Source organism: Vanacampus margaritifer, chromosome 1 (assembly GCF_051991255.1).
Source record: "Vanacampus margaritifer isolate UIUO_Vmar chromosome 1, RoL_Vmar_1.0, whole genome shotgun sequence".
In the NCBI taxonomy this organism is placed as follows: Eukaryota; Metazoa; Chordata; class Actinopteri; order Syngnathiformes; family Syngnathidae; genus Vanacampus; species Vanacampus margaritifer.
This window is the reverse complement of record NC_135432.1, coordinates 25,190,765-25,212,036: the sequence shown is the minus strand read 5'-3', so window position 1 is coordinate 25,212,036 and position 21,272 is coordinate 25,190,765. Positions and strand designations below refer to the sequence as shown.

The 21,272-nt window shown below is 40.4% G+C and overlaps 1 protein-coding gene across 1 annotated transcript in view; it reads right to left on the bottom strand.

Annotated features, from left to right (window-relative positions):
• Positions 1 to 20,287, bottom strand: part of LOC144034019 (contactin-3-like) — a 69,692-nt gene extending 49,405 nt beyond the window's left edge. Inside the window, exons 1-4 of the mRNA XM_077542532.1 lie at positions 19,787 to 20,287; positions 14,132 to 14,268; positions 9,577 to 9,712; positions 2,038 to 2,213 (exon numbers count right to left, since the gene is read on the bottom strand). Of these exons, the coding sequence (XP_077398658.1) occupies positions 2,038 to 2,213; positions 9,577 to 9,712; positions 14,132 to 14,186 (367 nt within the window). The 5' untranslated portion in view covers positions 14,187 to 14,268; positions 19,787 to 20,287. The remainder of the gene's footprint in view (positions 1 to 2,037; positions 2,214 to 9,576; positions 9,713 to 14,131; positions 14,269 to 19,786) is intronic.
• Between the last annotated feature and the right edge of the window lie 985 nt (positions 20,288 to 21,272).

Genomic DNA, 21,272 nt, shown 5'->3' with positions numbered 1-21,272 from the left:
TATTCACGACGGCGTTGCCGTCTACTGTATGGGTATGTACTGTAAATGCTGTCTATGATAATACTGGTGAGCAGGCGCCATTCAATGGATGGATGCACGGTAGTGCTACGTGAATTTATCTAAATATATGGGGCAAGTAAGTACTGTCTGTAGGGTATTCATAATAATTGGGGCCCCCATGCATTTTATGTGCTGCCGTGCTGTACAGTATACTGTTCTTGATGATACTATGCGGACTGGCCGTTGGGAATTTCGGGAGCAACTAATCCATGCTTTTTATCGAATAACTGCCTAGCTTGAATCAGTTTGTTAAACATTTCAGTAAAAATTGTAACGGTTGAATTGAGGCAAACGGAATCTTCTTTTTTGCTGGAGATGTTTTACCGCTTTAATCCAAAAGGCTTCTTAATTCTAATGTTTAAGTGTGGATTGTTCCTGCATATTAATGTCTCTCGAGGATGGAGGCTTGCACCATCACCTATCGACACATTCTAAATAATGTGGCGACATCCCTCCCCTGAGGATTGTCTCATTCCACGGGAAGAGTGGCCACTGGCCACCTTAACGAGCTGCTTTGCCACCAGCCAGATGAATGATGCAAGATGGTTATTCACCAGCTACGACAGACAAAAACAACAACTCCATAGTGGCCATCCCTCGGGGGGCACGCCCTCCGTGTTTATATAGGGAGACTCCACACTTTTTAAAATTAGGATGGAAGAATTATTTTGGATAAAATGGTGAAATGTCTTCCACAAACAAGAACAGTCTAGTTGATTGATTCAACCATTAGAAATTACCATGACCTGGATGACTGAGAAGCTACACAAACATACAGTTGTGCTTGAGAGTTTACATACCCTTGGGGTATGTAAACTTTTGGACACAACTGTAAATGTCAAAAAGCTAAATGTTGCCTAATGACACAAAAATGCCATGAATTGTCACCAAAATTCACAGGCACATTGCGACACATGTCAACTTTGACCTCTGAAATTATCAAAACAATTGCCGTAATATTTTGGATTTTATGGGCATTAGCCTTTTGTCTCACCATACAGTGCCCTCATAAAATACACAACTGTATTTCAATAAAAAAAATTACTCTCATGGGTCTATGCCTATGTCTGTTTATTAATTATGCAGATGTTTATTTAGTTCTCACTTTATTTTAACACTCTGACCCTGTGATTAAAGTAAAACTTTCAGGCATGTTGGAAGGCTGAAAAGTTTGAAACAACCCTGCAACTTCCTTTTCAGCCTAAATTCCTGTTACATGATAAAAATGCCAAGTAAATGTAAGTATGGAAATATACCAGGTTAGGTTTTTAATGAGTGCTCCATTAATTCTGAATCATTTGGTTTTAAGTAACCATTACTTTTAATGTCTGCGAACATCACATGGAAATTATACAGTTTGCTTTGTATAATCCTTGACGCTCGCAGCAGTGGATTCATAGTAGCAACGCATTATATTTGCATTGAAACACAGTTAAGGCCCTTTTCAGTGGTCCCTACAGTGAATTTTAAGAAGTTCTAACGACAATATTGTTTTCTGCAAAGAGGGTTGTACCATTTACATTATTTTTTCCTTTTTTTTTTTTACTGATTGGAACCAATGGTGCATGGTTATATGGCTTGAAGCGTAGGTGATCTGCATGAGAAGAGTCCTTAATGAGTGCTAAATATCCTTTTTCTAGTTGTTTCCTTTCATTATCACATATCTGCATTGTGTGAAAAACAGGATTATTCTGTATCTTTTCATAACACACAAACACACATTGGATTCAGTAAACAAGTCATTGGGGTTGTTTCCTAGTTATGAAGTTTAAAGTGATGAGTCAGAGGTCTTCACATCAAAAGCCCCCCCCACCACACACACTTTAACATTTAATGTGGCTTCACACTAAGGTAGTGGCAGTCTGATAAATATTGCAAATAATTGCTGCATGTGCCGCTGCATTATTTGCTGACTGAGTGCGATGCCCACGCCACCTCTGAGTGACGAGTGACACAAAGTGACAGGGAGTGACTTACAGGCAAACTTGAGATGTGCTCTCCTGCTGAGGATTGCTCCTGCAGTGTTGTAGGCCATACACTGGTAGACGCCTACGTCCTGGTAGCGGTCCAGGTTGCTTATAATGAGGTTGCCACCTGACAGACGCCGCCGTCGATCCAGGCTGAGATTTATGAAAGTCCCATTCAGTGACCATCTGTGGGGGCAAAGACATCATCAGTCCCTGGAAAAATGCACCATCCATTTGCTACAACCAAGCAAGACGCTTCAATAGAAGTTGAGAAGGGAACACAATTCATATGCATAGTACTGTGACGTTAAAGGTTACGTTATTATCATGAATTTCACAAGCTCATCCTCAAAGCTTCTCTATAAGAAACGCTTAAGAAATTTGACAACTGAAGAAACATTTAAGTGTCATTTTTGCAGCCTTTATTATCTGTACAGACGCTCCCCTACTTACGAACATTCGAGTTACGAACAACGGTACATACGAACAAGTCTGCGCGTACAGTATGTCGAAAAATGTTCGGAAAGAGATGCTGTAAGTTAGATTTTGTATGTGCGCCTTTTTCCGAGTAGTGCTTCTTTCCGCCGCTAATACCGACGCTTGGCGCTGTGAGAGCTCATTGGAGACTCAGCAACGTGTCAAGGAGGAGGAGGAAGAAACACCGGTCCCCATGAAGGAGGAAGTAACTTTTGAAGCCGATTCCAGCGACGACGAAGACCCTCTCATGATATAAAATCCTTCTCTTCCTCCTCCTCCTCCTCCATCATCTCCTCAAGCATCGAGTACATCTTCCAAAAGTAAGTTAAACTTCATTTTATTTATCTTATTACATACATGTACATACTGTGTGTGTCTCTTGCTCTCTCTCTCTAACATACGTAGTACAGTACTGTACGTATTCTCTCCATTTTATTAAAAGTTTTTTTCAGTACAAACCAATGCAGGTTACTTGTACAAGCCTTTAACATACTTATATAAACCTTCAATATACTTATATAGGCTTTAAACATAAATTATAATACAAAATATAGCACTGAAGCAACTTACGAACAAATTCACCTTACGAACGATCGCTCGGAGCGTAACTCGTTCGTAAGGTGGGGAGCGTCTGTACATGTATTGCTTCTTATTTATTTTTCTATTCTAGACCATTTAAGAAGTATTTTAAGTCCTATTTTCCTGAACCGGAAGATTAGATAATAGCTGTCAAAATAATTGGTGGGCGATCCCTATACTGTGAATATATCCCATAATGATAATAGAAAATGGTTTTGGTAAAGCATGAAAAAGTGCTCCAGGGTTCCCCACTTTCACTGTGAAATAGAATTTATTCCACACTAGCCTGAGCATTCGCACTTTTGTTGCTATTTGCACGTATTGGAATGACTGAACACGGAGGGAATACAGAAGACATTTGCTGGGTCACCTCGTGGCACTTTCAGACGTTAACAAATGTACATGCTAAACACCAACAGAAGTCATCTGAATAATAACACTATTGCTCAAAGGTGACCTGCCTGGTCCAGCAATATATGAAAATATGTCGTTCAGTGCCGCAGCCCCCTCCCCAAAGAATCCTGGTCCTCTCAAGAGGAACACAAATGTCTTGTTCGGGGGAATTGTGTGCCTTTATACCACCTTTACCATTGCTAAAGGTGATCTGGGATTGCTATGGCAACGTCAGAGACACTATTCTCCTTATTATGAGTCATCCATTGTTGTTTTAACACATTGTTTACTACTTTTCCCTGTTCAACCAAATCCATTCAATGGTGATATGTCACAGTTAGGCCACAAATTTGAAACGCTTGTTAATTTATGTAAAAACATAGCAGAAATGTTTTATTTATACAATAGGTATGTGGTTTTATTCCCTTTCTATTAATTTTAATTCACAGTGTCTTGCAACTATCACTGCCTGCTGAGGCAACGATCTCAGTTTCTCCATAGGGACCATTAAAATTTAATCTTACCATATCATACACAAAGCTGTCATCTGCTATTTAAAGGGGGACAGAACACTAAGGTTTAAAAGGCATCTAGACATTATCATCACTATCGCTTGTTAATCACCTTTTTTCTGTCACATAATATTTACATAATGTAATGTTATTCCGCCTTTGACCTCTCATTATGACAAAAAAATGGTAAGAGACATCCGTATGATGATACAGAAATAGCTTTTGCAGTACTTGTAAGTTGTAACCTTCCAATGCATCGTCTTTCACATTGAGCAGTTAAGTAAACAAAGAATACAACAGGTGCAAATAGAGCAAAACGACACACTATAACCAATTTGAAGTAATTTAAAAAGGTTAATTCAATGACTTTCTTGAAACGTACAATTTGAGGAATTTCTCGACTACTACAGCCATGCATCTCTCTTCGATGCTATTTAAAAACAGATTATGGATAAGTTCAAGGACAGACGGTATTCATGAATGTTCCCTTGGTAAAATAACAACTTCTTTCCTTTGCTACATTGCTCTATTCTGCTACCTTTAAGTGGAAATGAAAGATGCGGACGACACAAATGGAAAACTTTCCAAAAGCTTTCAAGCCTAACCTTCAAAAAATAAAAAATAAAAAAAACATGAAATTCTTAGGGAATAAATCTAAACCAGTGAATGTCAATGGGTGCTTGATGTTGAGAATGCCATGATTTGGTGTGCATTTAGATTAACCCTAAATGACCCCAGTCCCCTCACAGTGTGAGGGGCTAAAGAAAGAGCCATCTTACTGATTAGGCAACATAGGCAAATGGACATCTGTCATGGTCTGTGCTTTGGTTTTGTTTATGGGTCATGTTTTCCTTGTGTGTCTGTTTCCCTTTGTCAATGTCTAGTCAAGTTTCATCATGTCCTCCTGTGCTTGTTATCCCGGGCCCCGGTGTTACCCAATCAGTTCCCAAAGCCATGTGTGTCTTGTCCAGGTGTCTCGTTGTCTCGTTACTATGTGTACTTAGTTCCCTGTTTTCTTTCAGTCTTTGTGGAGTCATTGTCGTTGTCACACCCATGCCATGCCATGCCATGTCCTGTCCTGTCGTCATCATTTCTTTGCCTAGCCGTGTTCCTGTTTGGCAGGGATGGCAGAAATGGAACATTGAAACGATCAAATCATTTGAAACGATTGATTCACCAAAATAATCGATCTTTTAGAATGTTTGTAACATCTCCCCACAGCGACATCTGGTATTAAAATATTAAAATCAAACAGTAGATCAGTGTTGCCAGCTTCCCAGTAAGGAAACTAACTATTGGCTGTCTATTATCACCTAATTTACACAACTGGCAATCGGGGTATAATTATAATGGACGCCATAAGAGAGAGAAACAATATCATGGGAAACAAAAACTGAATAACCCCCACCCCGTCAAAATAAGTATAGAAGTACAAATGAGCTTTTTGTTGCTGATACTTGGTTTATTTTTAATTTTGCCTTTCAACATGACTTTAATGCTTTGATGAAACCCCTAGTACTATCACATTTAATCAAAAACTATATTTCAAAGGCTTTTTTTTGCAACAGGGCATCAAGTTTTGACAGAAAGTATTAGAGAGGGAAAAAAAAGAATGACCTGCAAAAACATGACACCCGTAATTGAACCTGGGTTACTTGCATAACTAACCTTTGCCTCTGCCCATTGTGCAGGTGCGTTTAAAGCGTTCAAGAGGATGTTGACATTTTATCATGTAGGGGGATGAATCAGCAGGGCAATTTTACATACGAAGTATACTTAGGTTGTATTTATTTCAGATTTAACACATTTTAAATATAGTGCAATGGTCAGATTTTATTTAATTTTAGAAAAGGCACTTACTGAAACAATGTGACGTTTGGAGATGTAATGGAACGTAAAAGGCAACTGTCACGTGACATCCTGATTCTGAGACAGATTTAGGAACGCGATTTGAATCACAAGTTCCGCCTGGGTTCCGGTATGAAACGAAACGCAGTTTTGATTTTGCCATCACTACTGTTTGGTTAGTTGCTTTGACTTATGTTTTTGGACATTGTTGCTTTTGTTATCGTTCCCAAGTACCTTGTCCTTTTCTTAAAGGGACTGCAACATGAAAAATCTACTTTTTGGAGCTTTTAGCTATGTTAAAATGCTAATTCCACACCAAAAACATGACCAAAGTTGTGTTTTCCTCCATTCGCCCCTGTATGTGAAGGTTATTCTGCTCTCCAAGCACCAGCCCCTCCCAACCTGAGAAAACGAGCTGTTGGCACGGTTTGACGTCATTGCGTGCGGCCCCACCCCTGCTCGTAGAGGTCTGCTGGCAATTTCTTATAAACAAATGCGTGCTTCGACTTCCTGCATGGACTCGAGCAAATCAGTTTCCTCTTCCGGGACAGCAAGGTGTAAAATCAACTTCTTAGAGCTTTTAGCCATGTTAAAATGCTAATTCCTCACCGAAAACATCACCAAAGTGGTGTTTTCCTCCATTCGCCTCTCTATGCGAAGTTCTAGGTCATTCTGCTCTCCAAGCACCAGCCCCTCCCAACCTGAGAAAACGAGCTGTTGGAACTTTTTGACGTCATCAACCCCCGCACCACCTCTGCGGACTAAACGCACGGCCACTTTCTCTGAGACCTCCCTCCATGGAATAATGACAAAAGTAGCCTTTATCAGTAAACATTCTGTCCAAATGAATTCAAAGCAATCAATTATTCTTCACATTTGCAATGCCAAATTGCAATGAAATGACAATTGGCTCTTAAAATCTGGCACTGGTGTAAACTAAAGGTAAAACATTTGCGCAGATGGATTTAAATGAATGGATGGTGTAGTGAATAGTGTGCTTGCCCCATGAGCATCGATTTCTTGCGGCAAGGACCCGTTTTGTTTCAAATGTTTATTCAAGATTGATGGCTTGCGTGACCAAACGCAGAGCTCTAGCAGCCCGTGAAATTTAGAGTCCATTTTAAAAATCGGTTTAAAACCTATCTGTATGTTTCGTGGGCATTGCGCGAAGCAGCTGGCTCGGACGACGTCATGAGGAGGCGCGGCAGCCACAGGGGGAGAGGCGGGGTTTTACTGAACCGACCGTTTGACTTCCGAGTAAGAAAAATAGCCACCGAAATAACTCATATTTTATAAGAAATCGCGCTTGTGTCAAAGGTAAGATTTCATCATTATATGCCTATAGTTAACTGTGCAAGGGCTTAAAATACCATAGTGTAGGCCCTTTAATTAAATCCCCTTTTTGACTGCTTCCCTGCCTTGCTGCTTTTGCTCCCTGCTTTTGGGTCCTCTACGCCATTCCCCAACCTGGCAGACATCACAAAATGGCGGCAGTGGTGGTGTGGGAAATCACCTTCAGCATTATTATATTAAAAAAAGTTAGTACTTCAATTAACTCTGACAACTGAAATGCTAAGATGGATTTGCATGTAGAGAAATGCCCAATTAGTGTTAATACAAATGATAATACCATTCCAAATAAGATACAGTAATGAAACAAAGCCTCTGCCATTTAGCAGAGTGTACTGTTAAGATAATAACTTGCTTCTAAGAGATTAGTCTCAATATTTTATGCATAACAGCAAATATTCCGTTTTACATTTATGTAACTGGGCAACATTGAGGAGCATGGATCTGATGATATGAGTCATTTGTAGATTAAACCTTCTCAGCCGGTGCACATTGGCCCAATCTATGCTTTTATTATTTATTTTATTGACATCTGACTAGCTAAAGTTTCACTAGAAGAAGATCAATTTAAGATCAATGTAGTCCCTTTCTATTAATGAATTAATCTTGAATGACTTCTAGACCTAGTACAAGATGGCTTTTTGTGCAAGTTGTGTTCCCCCCCCCAAAAAAATGGATTGCTGTGCAATATTCATATTGTGGAAACTTCAACTTGCTGCCTGAGTGACACGACTGTCAGATGGAAAGGAAGAGAGAGAGAAGGGGTGGGAAGGAAAGCGGTGCGACGGAGCAATAGGAGCCCATTTACACTTCAAGCGAAGAAGTGGAGAGGTGCTGAGGGCATGCAGAATCCTGCACAGCCAGCTTGACAAGACACTACGCCGAAACGTGCTCCATACACCTTTAATCACTACATGGAGATACCTGGTCTCGAGCACACAGTGAGAAATAATGAGCCTACATAATGTGCTCCACTATCATTCAGCTCATCTGTGCTGCAGTAATTCAATGCACAGCGCAGGTGACATTTATAGTCCAGCGCAGTGGTTTTCAAGTATTTTGGGTCCAGTGATCCCTTATGAGGGAGAAATTTCTTCAGGAACGCCCTCATAATCCTAACACAAATTTGTCGCTACCATATCTACTCATAAATGCCATAGGAATTAAAAAGTCGCCTAATTTCGAGGAAAGTTTTTTTCTTAATGTTTCAGTAAGAAATGCATGTTTTGAGTGGAAAAGTTGTATTCTTTTGAGATTAATTATGCACATTTTCTTATTTTTATTTTTTTTCTACAAGTACAGACATTCTTTTGCTGTCAGGATAAAAAGTTGAACTCTTACAAGAATGAAGCCGTATTTTTCAAAACAAAGTCTTAATATGTTTCCATACTGCTTTTTTTCCATCCATCCACCAAGGTTGCAGGTGAGTTTGATCCTATCTCAGCTGATTTCAGGAGAAAGTCGGACTGCACACTTGACTGGTCACAAACACAGTCAAACGGCACATATAGAGGCAGACAACCATTCACGCTGTCACTGAGTGGGAATTCAACCCACCCTGCACCAAAGTCAGGTGAATGTAGCTACTGTAAATCAACCCAATCATGACCTCTTTTAAGGGACACCAATCTATACAATATCATTTATATTTAATACAGAGAAGTGGTTGAATTGCAATATTAATGAAATGCATGTTAATGCTGTTTGCGAGTTTGCTACAGTGGTTCCCTTCCGGATATAAACCCACTTTTTTTTTCTTCTTCTGTGATATAATTGGAGAGGCAAAAGTTTGGTATTAACTAATACTAATAAATTATGTTGTTGTTTTTTTTAACATTCTTCAAGTGTGTATTTAATCAGAATTAAGACCTGTCTGCTTAAAAAGGTTTTATATAACAATGATTATCTAAAATATGAACAATTTGGCACCCAGCATTTAAAAGTGATATTGTGACATAAAGTACAAGAATAAATTCCGTCTGTGGTATAAAGTGAAAGGAAAAACACATAGGAAATAAAATGCCTTAATTGAGAACAATTACATGTGGCACAACGAAAGAAGACTCAGGAGTGTCTTCTTTCAGTCTAGAATAATTACATTTCTGTGTGAAATATCGAAACATTGAATCTGTGATTTGAGTTTATCTTGTAAATTATTCCTGGGTGCACAGAGCACAAATTAAGTTCAGGGCGCGCTCGGCCGAGTGTAGATGAACCGTTTCCATGATGTGGCGCGATAGCGCTTCGAGTGAGGAAGCATTCAACTAGAGCCTCTTGTGGCACTGACAGCCCGGAGTGCTGTGCAAATGAAAATGTTCTAATCCCGTCTTTAACACAGGACGATGACTTTAGTGATGCAATTTGACACAAATGATAGAATGCACTTCTACCTGTACTGGGGAGGTGGGGTACTCTTGGCGTCACAAGTCAGAGTAGCCTCTTCTTCAATAGAGTCCACTGGAATAAACAGATCACCTGGCTCCATCCGCCATCTTGGGCCATGGTACAACCCACTGTCCAAACAATCTGGAAGGTTCAGGAAGACTGTATATTAAAGAAAATCTGCAGGAGGTTTTTTTTTTTTTTTTTTTGCTTCATGCTGAAGCTATTAATGACAAGCTGTCAGTAAGTCAGTTGCTCTGTTTTTATTGTTCATTTGAAGCAGCAGTCGCAAGATCATATTGAAATGTAGTGACACAAGTGAGTAGTGAGCTTTACCATCTTCAGAGCTGCACACACATGCACACGCAAAGCCAGAAGGGTAAAAGATATGAGTTGATGATGTCTTATCATATCCGTTTTGGCCGTGGCGATAGCCCCACTTGAAAATTTTCGGCACATAATTCAAAAATCATGAAATAATCGGTGGATTAATTCGATGAACCGTTAATTGTGTATAATATATTGTTTAATACAACATATTTAAATGTGTAACACCGTGTCCCAAACACACTCATTCACACACACACACACACACACACACACACACACACACACACACACATATATATATATATATACACGAAATGTGGGCCTATCTCTGAATATGTGAATGTGAAAACCTTTAAATTGTGCAAAAAGCATTGAGCTCAGTCATCATTAATAGAATCAGCATTTCAACTGTAGTATTAAATACTGTCAGTAGAGTTTGAGGTGAATATTATTGTAATCTTCATGACCAAAGGAGTGTTTCATTAACTAAATGCTTCAGTCTAAATCATGCATTATAATGAAATATGTGTAGTGGAATTGAGGTTTGAAGAGGTGCAAAGTCTGGCTATGTTTTCATGATTGATTTTTCTTGAAAATATTTTGTGTATTCAAACTAGTTTGACCTTTCCGCATTGCTGTTTTGTTGTGGTAAGATTCTAATTGCAAATTGCTATATGATTAACATTCCGACGGGTGGCTGAGCATCCCTGAGGTTCAAATACTAGTTCGCTCCCTGATAAATACAATCATATTCGTGTTGATATCTAAAAGCATCATTGATTGTGTGTTAATTCATAATGAGGCTGGCAACAAAATCCAATATCTCATCCAAGAGCTGTATGAAAAAATGTGCCTTGAGAAAGACAATAATGTTGTTTGATTGTCACTGTTAGAGAGTTATTTGGTTTTGTACTGCATACTGAGAGATAGTTTTGGTTACCTTCTTTGGCTACATTGGATGGGAACAATATTGAAAACACCTTTCAGTATACATAATTTCTACTGTAAATATGCAGTATTCAATAGCTTTAAGTCCCCCATGAGACCTCCAGACCCTGTGGATCGTTGAGTACAGGCTTATTGAGTTTTTGAGGACCAGAACCAAACAAGGGAAGCAGCATTCTGTTCCCTCTGTTTCTCTTAGCTATGGAACAAACTTGATACCCAATCTGGCCTCAAAATGTTATTGTTCTCTGCTGCTTTTTCACCAGCTCACTTTTATTTAGTGATTTTAACTTGATAATGCATGCAATTTTTCATTGTCGTGTTTTGCTTTATCGTCATTTATCCTGCTTTTCTGATGGATTTTTATCTTATTTTCATATTTCAATGCAATCTTGTTTTTCATCAGGTTATCTTTGCTTCTGTAAAGCACTCTGAATGGTGCCATACAAATAAACGCGCCTTGCCTTACAGAGCACTTAACACAACTACAAATTACAACCACAATAATCAACATTGGGCTCTATACTTGACGGCGTAGCGTAAATTTCCGTGCCAGTCCAAAAGTGTTTTGCCTGTTTGGGAATTTGGCAGACAACTCTGCACCATGACCGTTCTCGTGTACTAAGGTTTACCTTTAACCTAGACCCGGTAGACCTGACAATTTGGTGGCTAAAAGTTGCACAAAGGTTATGCCTGCTGGAACCATGTCCAACTATAGGTGCAGATTTTGAAATGTCATTGTATATCATTTGTAAATATGACAGTGGCATGCATCAAACGCTTTGAATCATTGTAAAACTACACATTATTATCCATTTCCATCCATCCATCCATCCATTTTCTCAACTGCTTGTTCCTCACAAGGGTCGTGGGAGTGCTGGAGCCTATCCCAGCAAGCTTCGGGCAGTAGGCGGGGTACACCCCAAACTGGTTGCCAACCAATCCCGAGCATCAGAGACAAACAACCACTCACACTCACAATCACGCCTAGGGACCATTTGCAGTGTTCAATTAACCTGCCATGCATGTCTTTGGAATGTGGGAGGAAACCGGAGTACCCGGAGAAAACCCACACAGCAACGGGGAGAACATGCAAACTCCACCCAGTAACTCAATCTCATGTCCTCTGCACTGGAAGCCGGATGTGCTAGCCAGTCAGCCACCGTGTCGCCCATTATATTTTCAAAATTACCCCTCTTGGCCCGTGACACAAGTTGTGTTTCTATCCACCCATCATAATTCGAATGTTCAAAAAATGCGAAAATAAAACTGAATGGAAACGCCAGAAAATCGAAAAAGGGCCCAAAATTCGCAAAAAGGAGGGGGTAGATTTTGAAGCGTATCGAAAAAAGGAAAACGCTAAATTTGGCAAGGGAAACAGGTTTTGCGAATAACTGCTGGCGAGATCGGATACACGTCGCACGTTTTAACCGGATAGTACGTCACACGTATGTTTGTAGTCCGAACGTAATGTCGGACGATAAAGTAAGGTATGTTTGAGGAGACGACGAAACAGAAACAGAATCTCTTAATGGTCGTAGGTGGTGGAGTCACCTTTCAATATTCGCAAAAGAAAAACAGATGGAAACGTAAAGTCACATGTCCGTCTTGCGCATTTTCAGTAAATTTGCTTAAAAATTCAGAAACAATTGGATGGAAACCTGACTATACACATGAACGATTGGATTGGAAGGTGGTCTCCAATACCAATTCACATCATCTGCTCGTAGAGGTCTGCTGGCAATTTCTTATAAACAATTGCGTGCTTCGACTTCCTGCATGGACTCGAGCAAATCAGTTTCCTCTTCCGGGACAGCAAGGTGTAAAATCAACTTCTTAGAGCTTTTAGCCATGTTAAAATGCTAATTCCTCACCGAAAACATCACCAAAGTGGTGTTTTCCTCCATTCGCCTCTCTATGCGAAGTTCTAGGTCATTCTGCTCTCCAAGCACCAGCCCCTCCCAACCTGAGAAAACGAGCTGTTGGAACTTTTTGACGTCATCAACCCCCGCACCACCTCTGCGGACTAAGCACACGCCCACTTTCTTTGAGACCTCCATGGGACAGTGACAAAAGTAGCCTTTATCAGTAAACATCCTGTCCAAATGAATTCAAAGCAATGGATTATCCTTCACATTTGCAATGCCAAAGTTTAATGACAATGGGCTCTTTGCACAAATCCACTACTTCCTGAACTCAATACCACCAAAGACAGGAAACGAAGGAGTGGTACTGAGTTCAGGAAGTAGTGGATTTGTGCAAAGAGCCCATTGGCCGTCTTAAAATCCCAGAAAAGGTTTTGGCTGATACTTCTGTAAACTACAAGTATAACTTTTGCGCTGTTGAACCTCACAGAATAAATCGAGTAGTGGTTAGTGCGCTTGCCCTCTAAGCAGCAAGTTGTGGGTTCGTGACCCGCTTTGGTGGGGGTTTCTTTCTTTCCTCTCCTCCACGTTTTCTTGTGGCAAGGAGCCATTTTGTTTCAAATGCTTATTGAAGAATTGATGGCTTACGTTGCGTGGCCATCCAGAGGAGTTTTCAAACGCAGAGCCTCAACAGTTGACTGCAGCAGCCAGCTCGCCAGGGGCGTGCCAAGCACATGGGGAGAGGCGGGGTTTTACTGAACCGGGCATTTTATTTTCACATTAGAATACTAACCCGCAAAACACCTAATATTTCATTAAAAATGACCGCCATGGTGTCAAAGGTAAGATTTAATCATTATATGCCTAAAGTTAACTGTGGAAGGGCTTACGATACCGTGGTGTAATCCCTTTTTAAAGGAATAAAAGAAGCCCACAAAGGGGCAAAACACCCTTTTTTAAATGTGCCACGCTGTGCCAATTTGCACAGGTATCCAAAAATACCAAAACAAGGTCTCGCCGCCTCAGCACAGTTAGACCACGCCTCATGCTATATGCGCTGGGCACAAAAATAGAGCTCATTGTCTCACAGTGAAAATAGTTGTTGGTGTTATACGTATATATTAGTATTGAGCAAAAGAAAAAAATGTCATTCCTCAGAGTGGGTCTAAACAGAACTACTGTACAATGGTAAAAGTCTGCTCATCAGCTAAATGAAACGAAGAGGAGGATGAAGAGCAGTGAGTGTTTATGAGTACATGTCAACACAGAGCCCCCCCCCCCTCCCAGTTCAAACCACCGTCAGCTCATCCTCTCCAACAATCACATGATTTCCATCGCTTCAGTGAGCATCCTGCACCTGTAAATGTCTAAATGGGAGAGAATCATTACGCCTATAAAAAAAATAAATACAAGTGTGGCTTACCTGCCAAACACTCGATGATCGATAACAGTAGAATCTGTTTCCATGGCAACGACATCTTTGGCAACCAAGGGCAAATGACACTTTCATCCAATAAGCGTTGAATTGGCACTTGTGATCCTGGCGAGACAGCTCTTGACCTGTTTCAAAAAGATAATTTTGCTTTAAAATGCCAAATTCAGCAGCCAATCATTTTTATGTGATGCTTGCAGTTTCACGTGTTTCCATAACCTAATCTGGAAGCGCAGACAATGACAAAATGAAATGGAACTTCAAATACGATAAGAGATGCATCGCATTGCATTCCTGCTCTTACTTGTGATCACATTGCACACAGAGGTGTCATATAGGGTGATACCACAGGTACAGTATATGGGACCTGAGGTAATGTTAGACTATTAGGGGAGCGACCCACAACACAACTCATCTGTCACTCGGACGGATTCACTTTCTGGCAGCCTGAGGAGACTTGGCCCTTACAATGGGGTGCTATCCAATCAATTAGATCTACCCGCAGTGGCAGAATGTGTCTTCCCCACATTCTGCTGTGGACCTGGACAGCCCCATGAGGAAGCCATTCCACCCGGGTCCGTAATCAACGACAAGTGTCTGTCTGCTTGGAGCATGTGTTTGCAAATTGCCATGCGCTTGCTTATGGCAGAAGGGGAGTGGGGGCAGATGGAGTGAGTAATGATGCAATTACAAAATGTCAAACACACACACACACACACACACACACAAAACAAAAAATCCTGAACACTGTATTAAGGTGAGTGAGTGAGTGAGTGAGAGGGGTGTACACACAGATATGAAATTCTGTTTTTGCACATTGCCGACTGCATTAAGGAGCCCGCCAGCTTCACCAATATGTATTTTACATTCGACGCAAAGTAATGATTTACTTGTAAAATTAATGTGTGCGAGCAAAACATTGTAAATATTATAGTAATGCCTTTGGAGTGTTTCCCTGTCTGAGTTCCCTGTGCCTGTTCCAGGGGCGTACAGCCATGAGCGTCATTCAAACAGCCTAGCGGGCATGGCTGGCATATGGCAACATTTTCATAGGCTTATGAACTCTGCCTTTGCAGTAGGAGGCCGTGTTAACCTGAATGTTGTGCCTAATTTGCCACACATTGGAATTTTCTGTGTGATTACCAACCACTGTGCCAGCTAATGTGGAATGATCCAATTTCACTGACCACGTCAGAGAATTACCACAAATAATGTAATTTTGTTCATAAATCTATACCAGTGACATATTGTGACAGGCAGAACAATGATATGCTCTTCCACAAAATGTCAGAAGGTACGATTAACCTGTGTATGCTAGCCACCTGTTCCTGTGACAAGTGAGATTTTTTGTTATTGGTGCTATCAAAAATGGAGGACCCAATGCATAGGGAGGCAAGGCAGAAGTGGAGGAGTCTCAAAATGCATGTATTCACAAAATACTAAAACAAGGAGCATAAAGGCATCAAATTGGCATCATTAACTCCCAGCCATTTTCACAGAAGCAATCCCCTTCACTCCTGGCTGTTTTGCTGGATTTTGACTGATTTCCCTTACCAAAAAGAAGTATATTTAGGTATACCTGAAGTCTACTGTACTCAACATTAGGAAAGTATACCTCTAGTTTACTTTTCTTGCACTTATTGGAAGTATACTCCACCAAGTAAATGTTAAATATATTTTAAGTATACTGAAACATATTAATGCACTAGTACTGTCTGCCCTCACATGTAAGCTGTTTATTGAGCATGACATACTGTCAAACATGCATTTGACAAAATAAAAACTCTTTGGGAGAGGTTCATGATATATTAAGGCCCACAGATAGATATCAACAGCAATCTGCTAAAATGTCAGGGAACACACACAAACGAATACACGCACACAACCACGCGTACGCAGACACACGCTCAACAACACCGTGACTCCACACATGCACTCACTTTCCATTTAGGAGACATAAGCCGTGATGTGTGGCTCATTTGTGGTCTAATCCCGAGAGAGCCTGGTTCACAGCACTACTTATAGAGGGTCTAATTGTTTGTCAGCTGCCTTGGATGTCAAGTCAGACACGTGGAGTCTCAGCCAGGATTTTCTTCACCACCTTTCATGTGTGCTCCGGCCTTTTTTCCCCCCTCCTTCAAAGTCGGCCAAATTGGATTTTTATGCTTCCTTCCTTCCTTCCTGCACACCGTAACTCAGTGATGGGAGCACAATGTACAGTCAGTTGGCACCTAGAGACTGAGGAGTGATGTGTGGAGGGCACACTGGGTAATACCCTCCATGCCAACTTTGCATGTGCACTCGGAGAGGCTTTTTGATAAGGATAGCCACGTGGGCCTCTCTTTACATGCACCTCTACTAAATACCAATGTGCATGTCAAACCCAGCTACTGAAATTAGCAGACTAGCGATTCACATGTCGCCTGTGCACCGTTGCCAATGCTTACCACACACCACGCACATTCTCAGCTTGCACTGAATAATGTCGCTAACGATGATGGCGATGAAAGGTGGTGTGAAAGCTTCGCTGTGTGAATCACTCTCCACCAAGGAGTGTATACCTTCCTCTCAGTATTTAAATGACATAAAGAAAGAAGATGGTGACATCCAGCGCCTCCATCATACTCTGCCAGCATCCAGGTAGGGTGATGCTTGAACAAGCAGTGCAGCTGGAAGAGTGGGAGTCTACTTACTTTGAAGGCCTAAACTGCATTCATCACAGCTATTTCAGCTGACATGGTGGCATACCAGTCTGCAATTACCTACTGAACATGTGTGTGTGTGTGTGTGTGTGTGTGTGTGTGTGTTTACCAAATGCATTTCTAAATGCATAGTGCCAGTCAAAACTACAGCACTCTATAAATTAAGCTGATGTGAGGTTGTTGTTTTTTTGGCTCACCCCACCCACATCACTCCTTGGTCCATTTAAAGAAACACATATCAGACAGGCACATCTGCACAGTATAATGAGACTTATCAAATTCAATAAATGTCAGAGAGGTGCTAATGTGGTCCTCATTGAAATTTGAGATACAGAATTCAAATTTAAGATTAAAATACAGTGATGCCTTGAAATATTAGCTTTACTCAAAGGACATGCAGTATCTCAATATTAATATCTCCACACTGAAATGAATGAAAATGTCATACATCCATACCAGTCCCCACCAAAAAAAAGTGTTGTTGTTTTGTTTTTTAAATAATGAAGGGAGGCCATATATAATATATATATATATATATATATATATATATATATATATATATATATATATATATATTAGACAAAAAAATACACTTCTTCTACTATCCTATTACTCGGTAATTTGCTGTAATATTAGCCATTTTATATTGAGGATGAAGTATATATGCCTGTGAATATTATTATATTATCTGTCTACAACTGTGATGTTCTACCATATGTATTTAAAGAACCATTGCTAAAGGGTTGTGAAAATTGTCACTAATGTTAGAAAGTCAGTGGCATTTTCCATTCATGTTAGCATTAAGCTAGGAGGACACTCAGTTAAGGCAACTTTGTTTGCTTGTCTAAAATACACGTTGTGTAAGTCTTGATTTTCTATTTAGTTTGTCAGCAAACTTAAACTGGGAGAGGAATTAACATCTTGAAAAATCACTTTTGATCAAATGTTCACTATAGTTGCAAAAATATGTGAGTGATGATTTGGAAGTGGGTAGAATTTAGTTGACTGCAAGGCTCGAAATAACTTATTTCTTTGAAATCATTGATGGGCAACATCAATGATTTCAATTTACACATTTTGAGGAGCAATTTTTTGCAGGGACCTGAAGCAAGGGTTTTATTAAACAATAAAACAAGGCTGAATGTAGGGCTGCAACTGACAAATATTTCAGTATTAGACTATGCCGCTGAAAATTCTATGGAATAATCGTGTATTCTGTGAAAACTACAGTTTTTATTTAATAGATTTCACTTAACTTAACCAGTTGGTTTCCTTTTTTATATAATAAACTGTTCTTAAATTCACACTGCATAGCAGAAAAATGTATTTTGCTATTTAGAAACATTTTCAGGGGGAGCAATTTCAAACAAATTTATACGTTACACCTTTTTTGTATCCATTCTTATACTATGATAAGTTTTGAAAGTGTTCAATAGAAAATGAAAACACCTTTACAGTAGACAGTTAAAATTGTAAAAGTTGATTAATGTTTTTATCAATTATAGTAAAAGTGATTACATGATTCACTTGTTAGATAATATTCTTAAAGTAAGATTTTAAGGACTTTATCTAGCTCAGGAAATGGGATATTTTTCTCCAATTCACACTTTTCAGTTCATGAGGAAAAACATTAATATGAATAATCTTTGATCGTAACTATTAGCAGGCTAAGTACAGTTGTGTGTGTGTGTGTGTGTGTGTGTGTGTGTGTGTGTGTGCGTGTGTGTGTGTGTGTGTGTGTGCGTGTGTGTGTGTGTGTGTGTGTGTGTGTGTGTGTGTGTGTGTGCGTGTGTGTGTGTGTGTGTGTGTGTGTGTGGGCTGCTGGTTAGTTGTGTTTACCTTGGGCCCCAAATGATGCTATGGTCCTGCACTTAGTGATATCTGGCTGACATAATACGAAAAGTGTGATTAGCATCTTGTGAACCCTACATGAAATGCATTAGCCTGAATAAGAGCATATAGAAAGTGTACATTACACACAACAATATTGGAGCTGTGAAGAGCGACAGAAACAGGCACTTGCAATTACAAGCCTCCTCAACCCATTTAGTGAGGTATTGTGCAATCTGAGGTGAATGATGCCACTGGCTGCCGCACTTCGCATCTCGCCTGGGGATTTGAACAGGAAATTTACTGATATTGACAATGGAGCCATTGACATTTTACCATTCAAAAAGAGTATTGAGCAAAGGACTAAAATTGAAAATAATTATATTTGTTTACTGCCTCCTCTGATCGCATGTGTTACATATCATTGAGGACGTCTGACAGTGTCAATCAAAACTGTATATTATCTTTGTAAAAGCAGACTTTTAGATATCCAACACTTGCATTAGATTGTGCAGTAGGTGGGCCTTCATTGTAGCAAACATAAAATCATTTGTAATGCAATCCACTGAGACTGAGTTGGGCGTGAAATGTGTTGCTGTTGGGTTCCTGCCACATATTTGACAGAGTGATCACAAGTGAGGCTGCAGTCAGTGTAGCATCATGCCAGGTAGGCACCCCCATTAGCCTGAACCACGCCGTTACTAATATAACTCCATGCATCACTCTCTGACCCAGAAGAAAATAATAGTAATCAATGCATATTTGATAGGGTTTTAAACATGCCCTTCCAAACCAAAAATAAAACTGAACTCCATGTGATGGAATTGTCTGCAGTTAGGAGGGCATCATCATCTTCTAGCCTATAATAAAGTATTAGTATAGTTATGATGCAATACATTTGAGTGTGACTTGCTTGATTGAGACAAATTGAGAAGGTAGACAAGAGCTGGTGAGACTTATTAGGTGCAATAAATATTAAAAGACAAATGGCACAGTGTAAATAATTTAGCGCACATGCACGTTTACAATAGCCATGCACGCGCACAGGTTTGACTGTTTTCTCGCCTTTTCTCTGTGTGCTGTGCGTTCGCGTGCATGTGTACGTGTGTCTTACCTCTTATCTTTGAGTGTCCTGAGGCCAACAGCGAGCAGATTCAGCTCTCAGGGAATGGGCGACACATGTATCCTCCATGGAAAGCCTTTTAGGAACATTTCGGTCACAATGGCAAGGTCGTTCATACAGGTGAAATTGAGTCGAGATGACACGCGCTTCATAGCTAGTGCTCCCGCCTCTTCCTCCGCTCCTCATCACATACACACAAAAATGAATACTGAACAAGGAAAAAGAAAACACCGCACACACACACACGCACACACGTGAGCGCGCAAATGCACAGCTCAAATGCACGCACAACACCCACGTTGCTTGTGGCGCTGAATCACATTGAAATCATTCCACGGTCTCCGATCCAACGCGCGCAGCTTTCAAATCGGGCTTGGACCAAAAAAAGAAAAAAGAGGAGGGGTGGGGGGCAATCTTGCAGAGGTGATTTATTATGCGCATCAAGTCAACTCCCCTTGCGAGGAGGAGGAGGAAGAGCAGGAAGGAGAAGTGGGCAGCACGGCAACGAGGCAATGTAGCAGCACCAGTAGCAGCAGCAGCATGAGTGTACGTGCACGCACTTAAAGGTGCTCGTGAGAAAGGCACCTGGCAGGGAGCTGCGCCACCTTGCGTCACATCACATCAAGACCACGCCACGTGGTTGCTTGTCAGTCAGACAGCGGTCTGAGTGGTGGGATAGGTAGATTTTTCAGGTTTAAACCCTGACATCACCAGTTGTTAATCACATGTTTTTGGTTGGGGGTGGAGACTGAGCTGCTTCCATGCAAAAGTGGACTGAATTAAACAATTGCATGATCCCATTAACTCATTTAAACTATTTTCTATTTCCGAATGTCTTGGTGAGGGAGAACCAGTAAAAGGGGGGAAAAAAGGCTCACGCAGGAGTTTGAACAATTTTTCAAAGTGGAAGATGGAAGGAGAGCGGGAAATTCTTCCACCGCACACAAAGAGGTCTGTTATTGTTCTTATTTGCAAACTCCGCAAATTCCCACCATGCAGAATCCACTGCTGTGGTGGGCCTATAATAGGACAGTCTTTCCCATTTGGACAAGTTCTGCAAATCTTACTTGGCTGTCTCAGCTGCATTCAAACCGAGTGAGAGGATTTTCCACTAGCTGGAAGTATCACGCAACAGTGAGTTCTTTCCCAGCCAACGTTGTCTAACGCTCCATTTTCGTGCCCAGTGGAAGTCCAGCATGTGGCATTGTGTAAATTTGCACAGTGGCTGGATTATTTTGTTTTCAGATTATTATTATTATTATTCTCTTTTTTTTTTTTTTTTTTTTTTTTACTATTACTCCCTACATAAAAAATAAAAATAAAAGGATATTGATACTTTTACTTTGTCAAAATAAGCTTGTTACAACCTCTGCAAATCATGACATTAGAAAATAGTACCAAACGGGGAGATGTAAAGTGGGGTCTTTTAAGGCAGGAAAAAAAAAACAGGGTCATAAGCAAAATGGAGGAACATGAT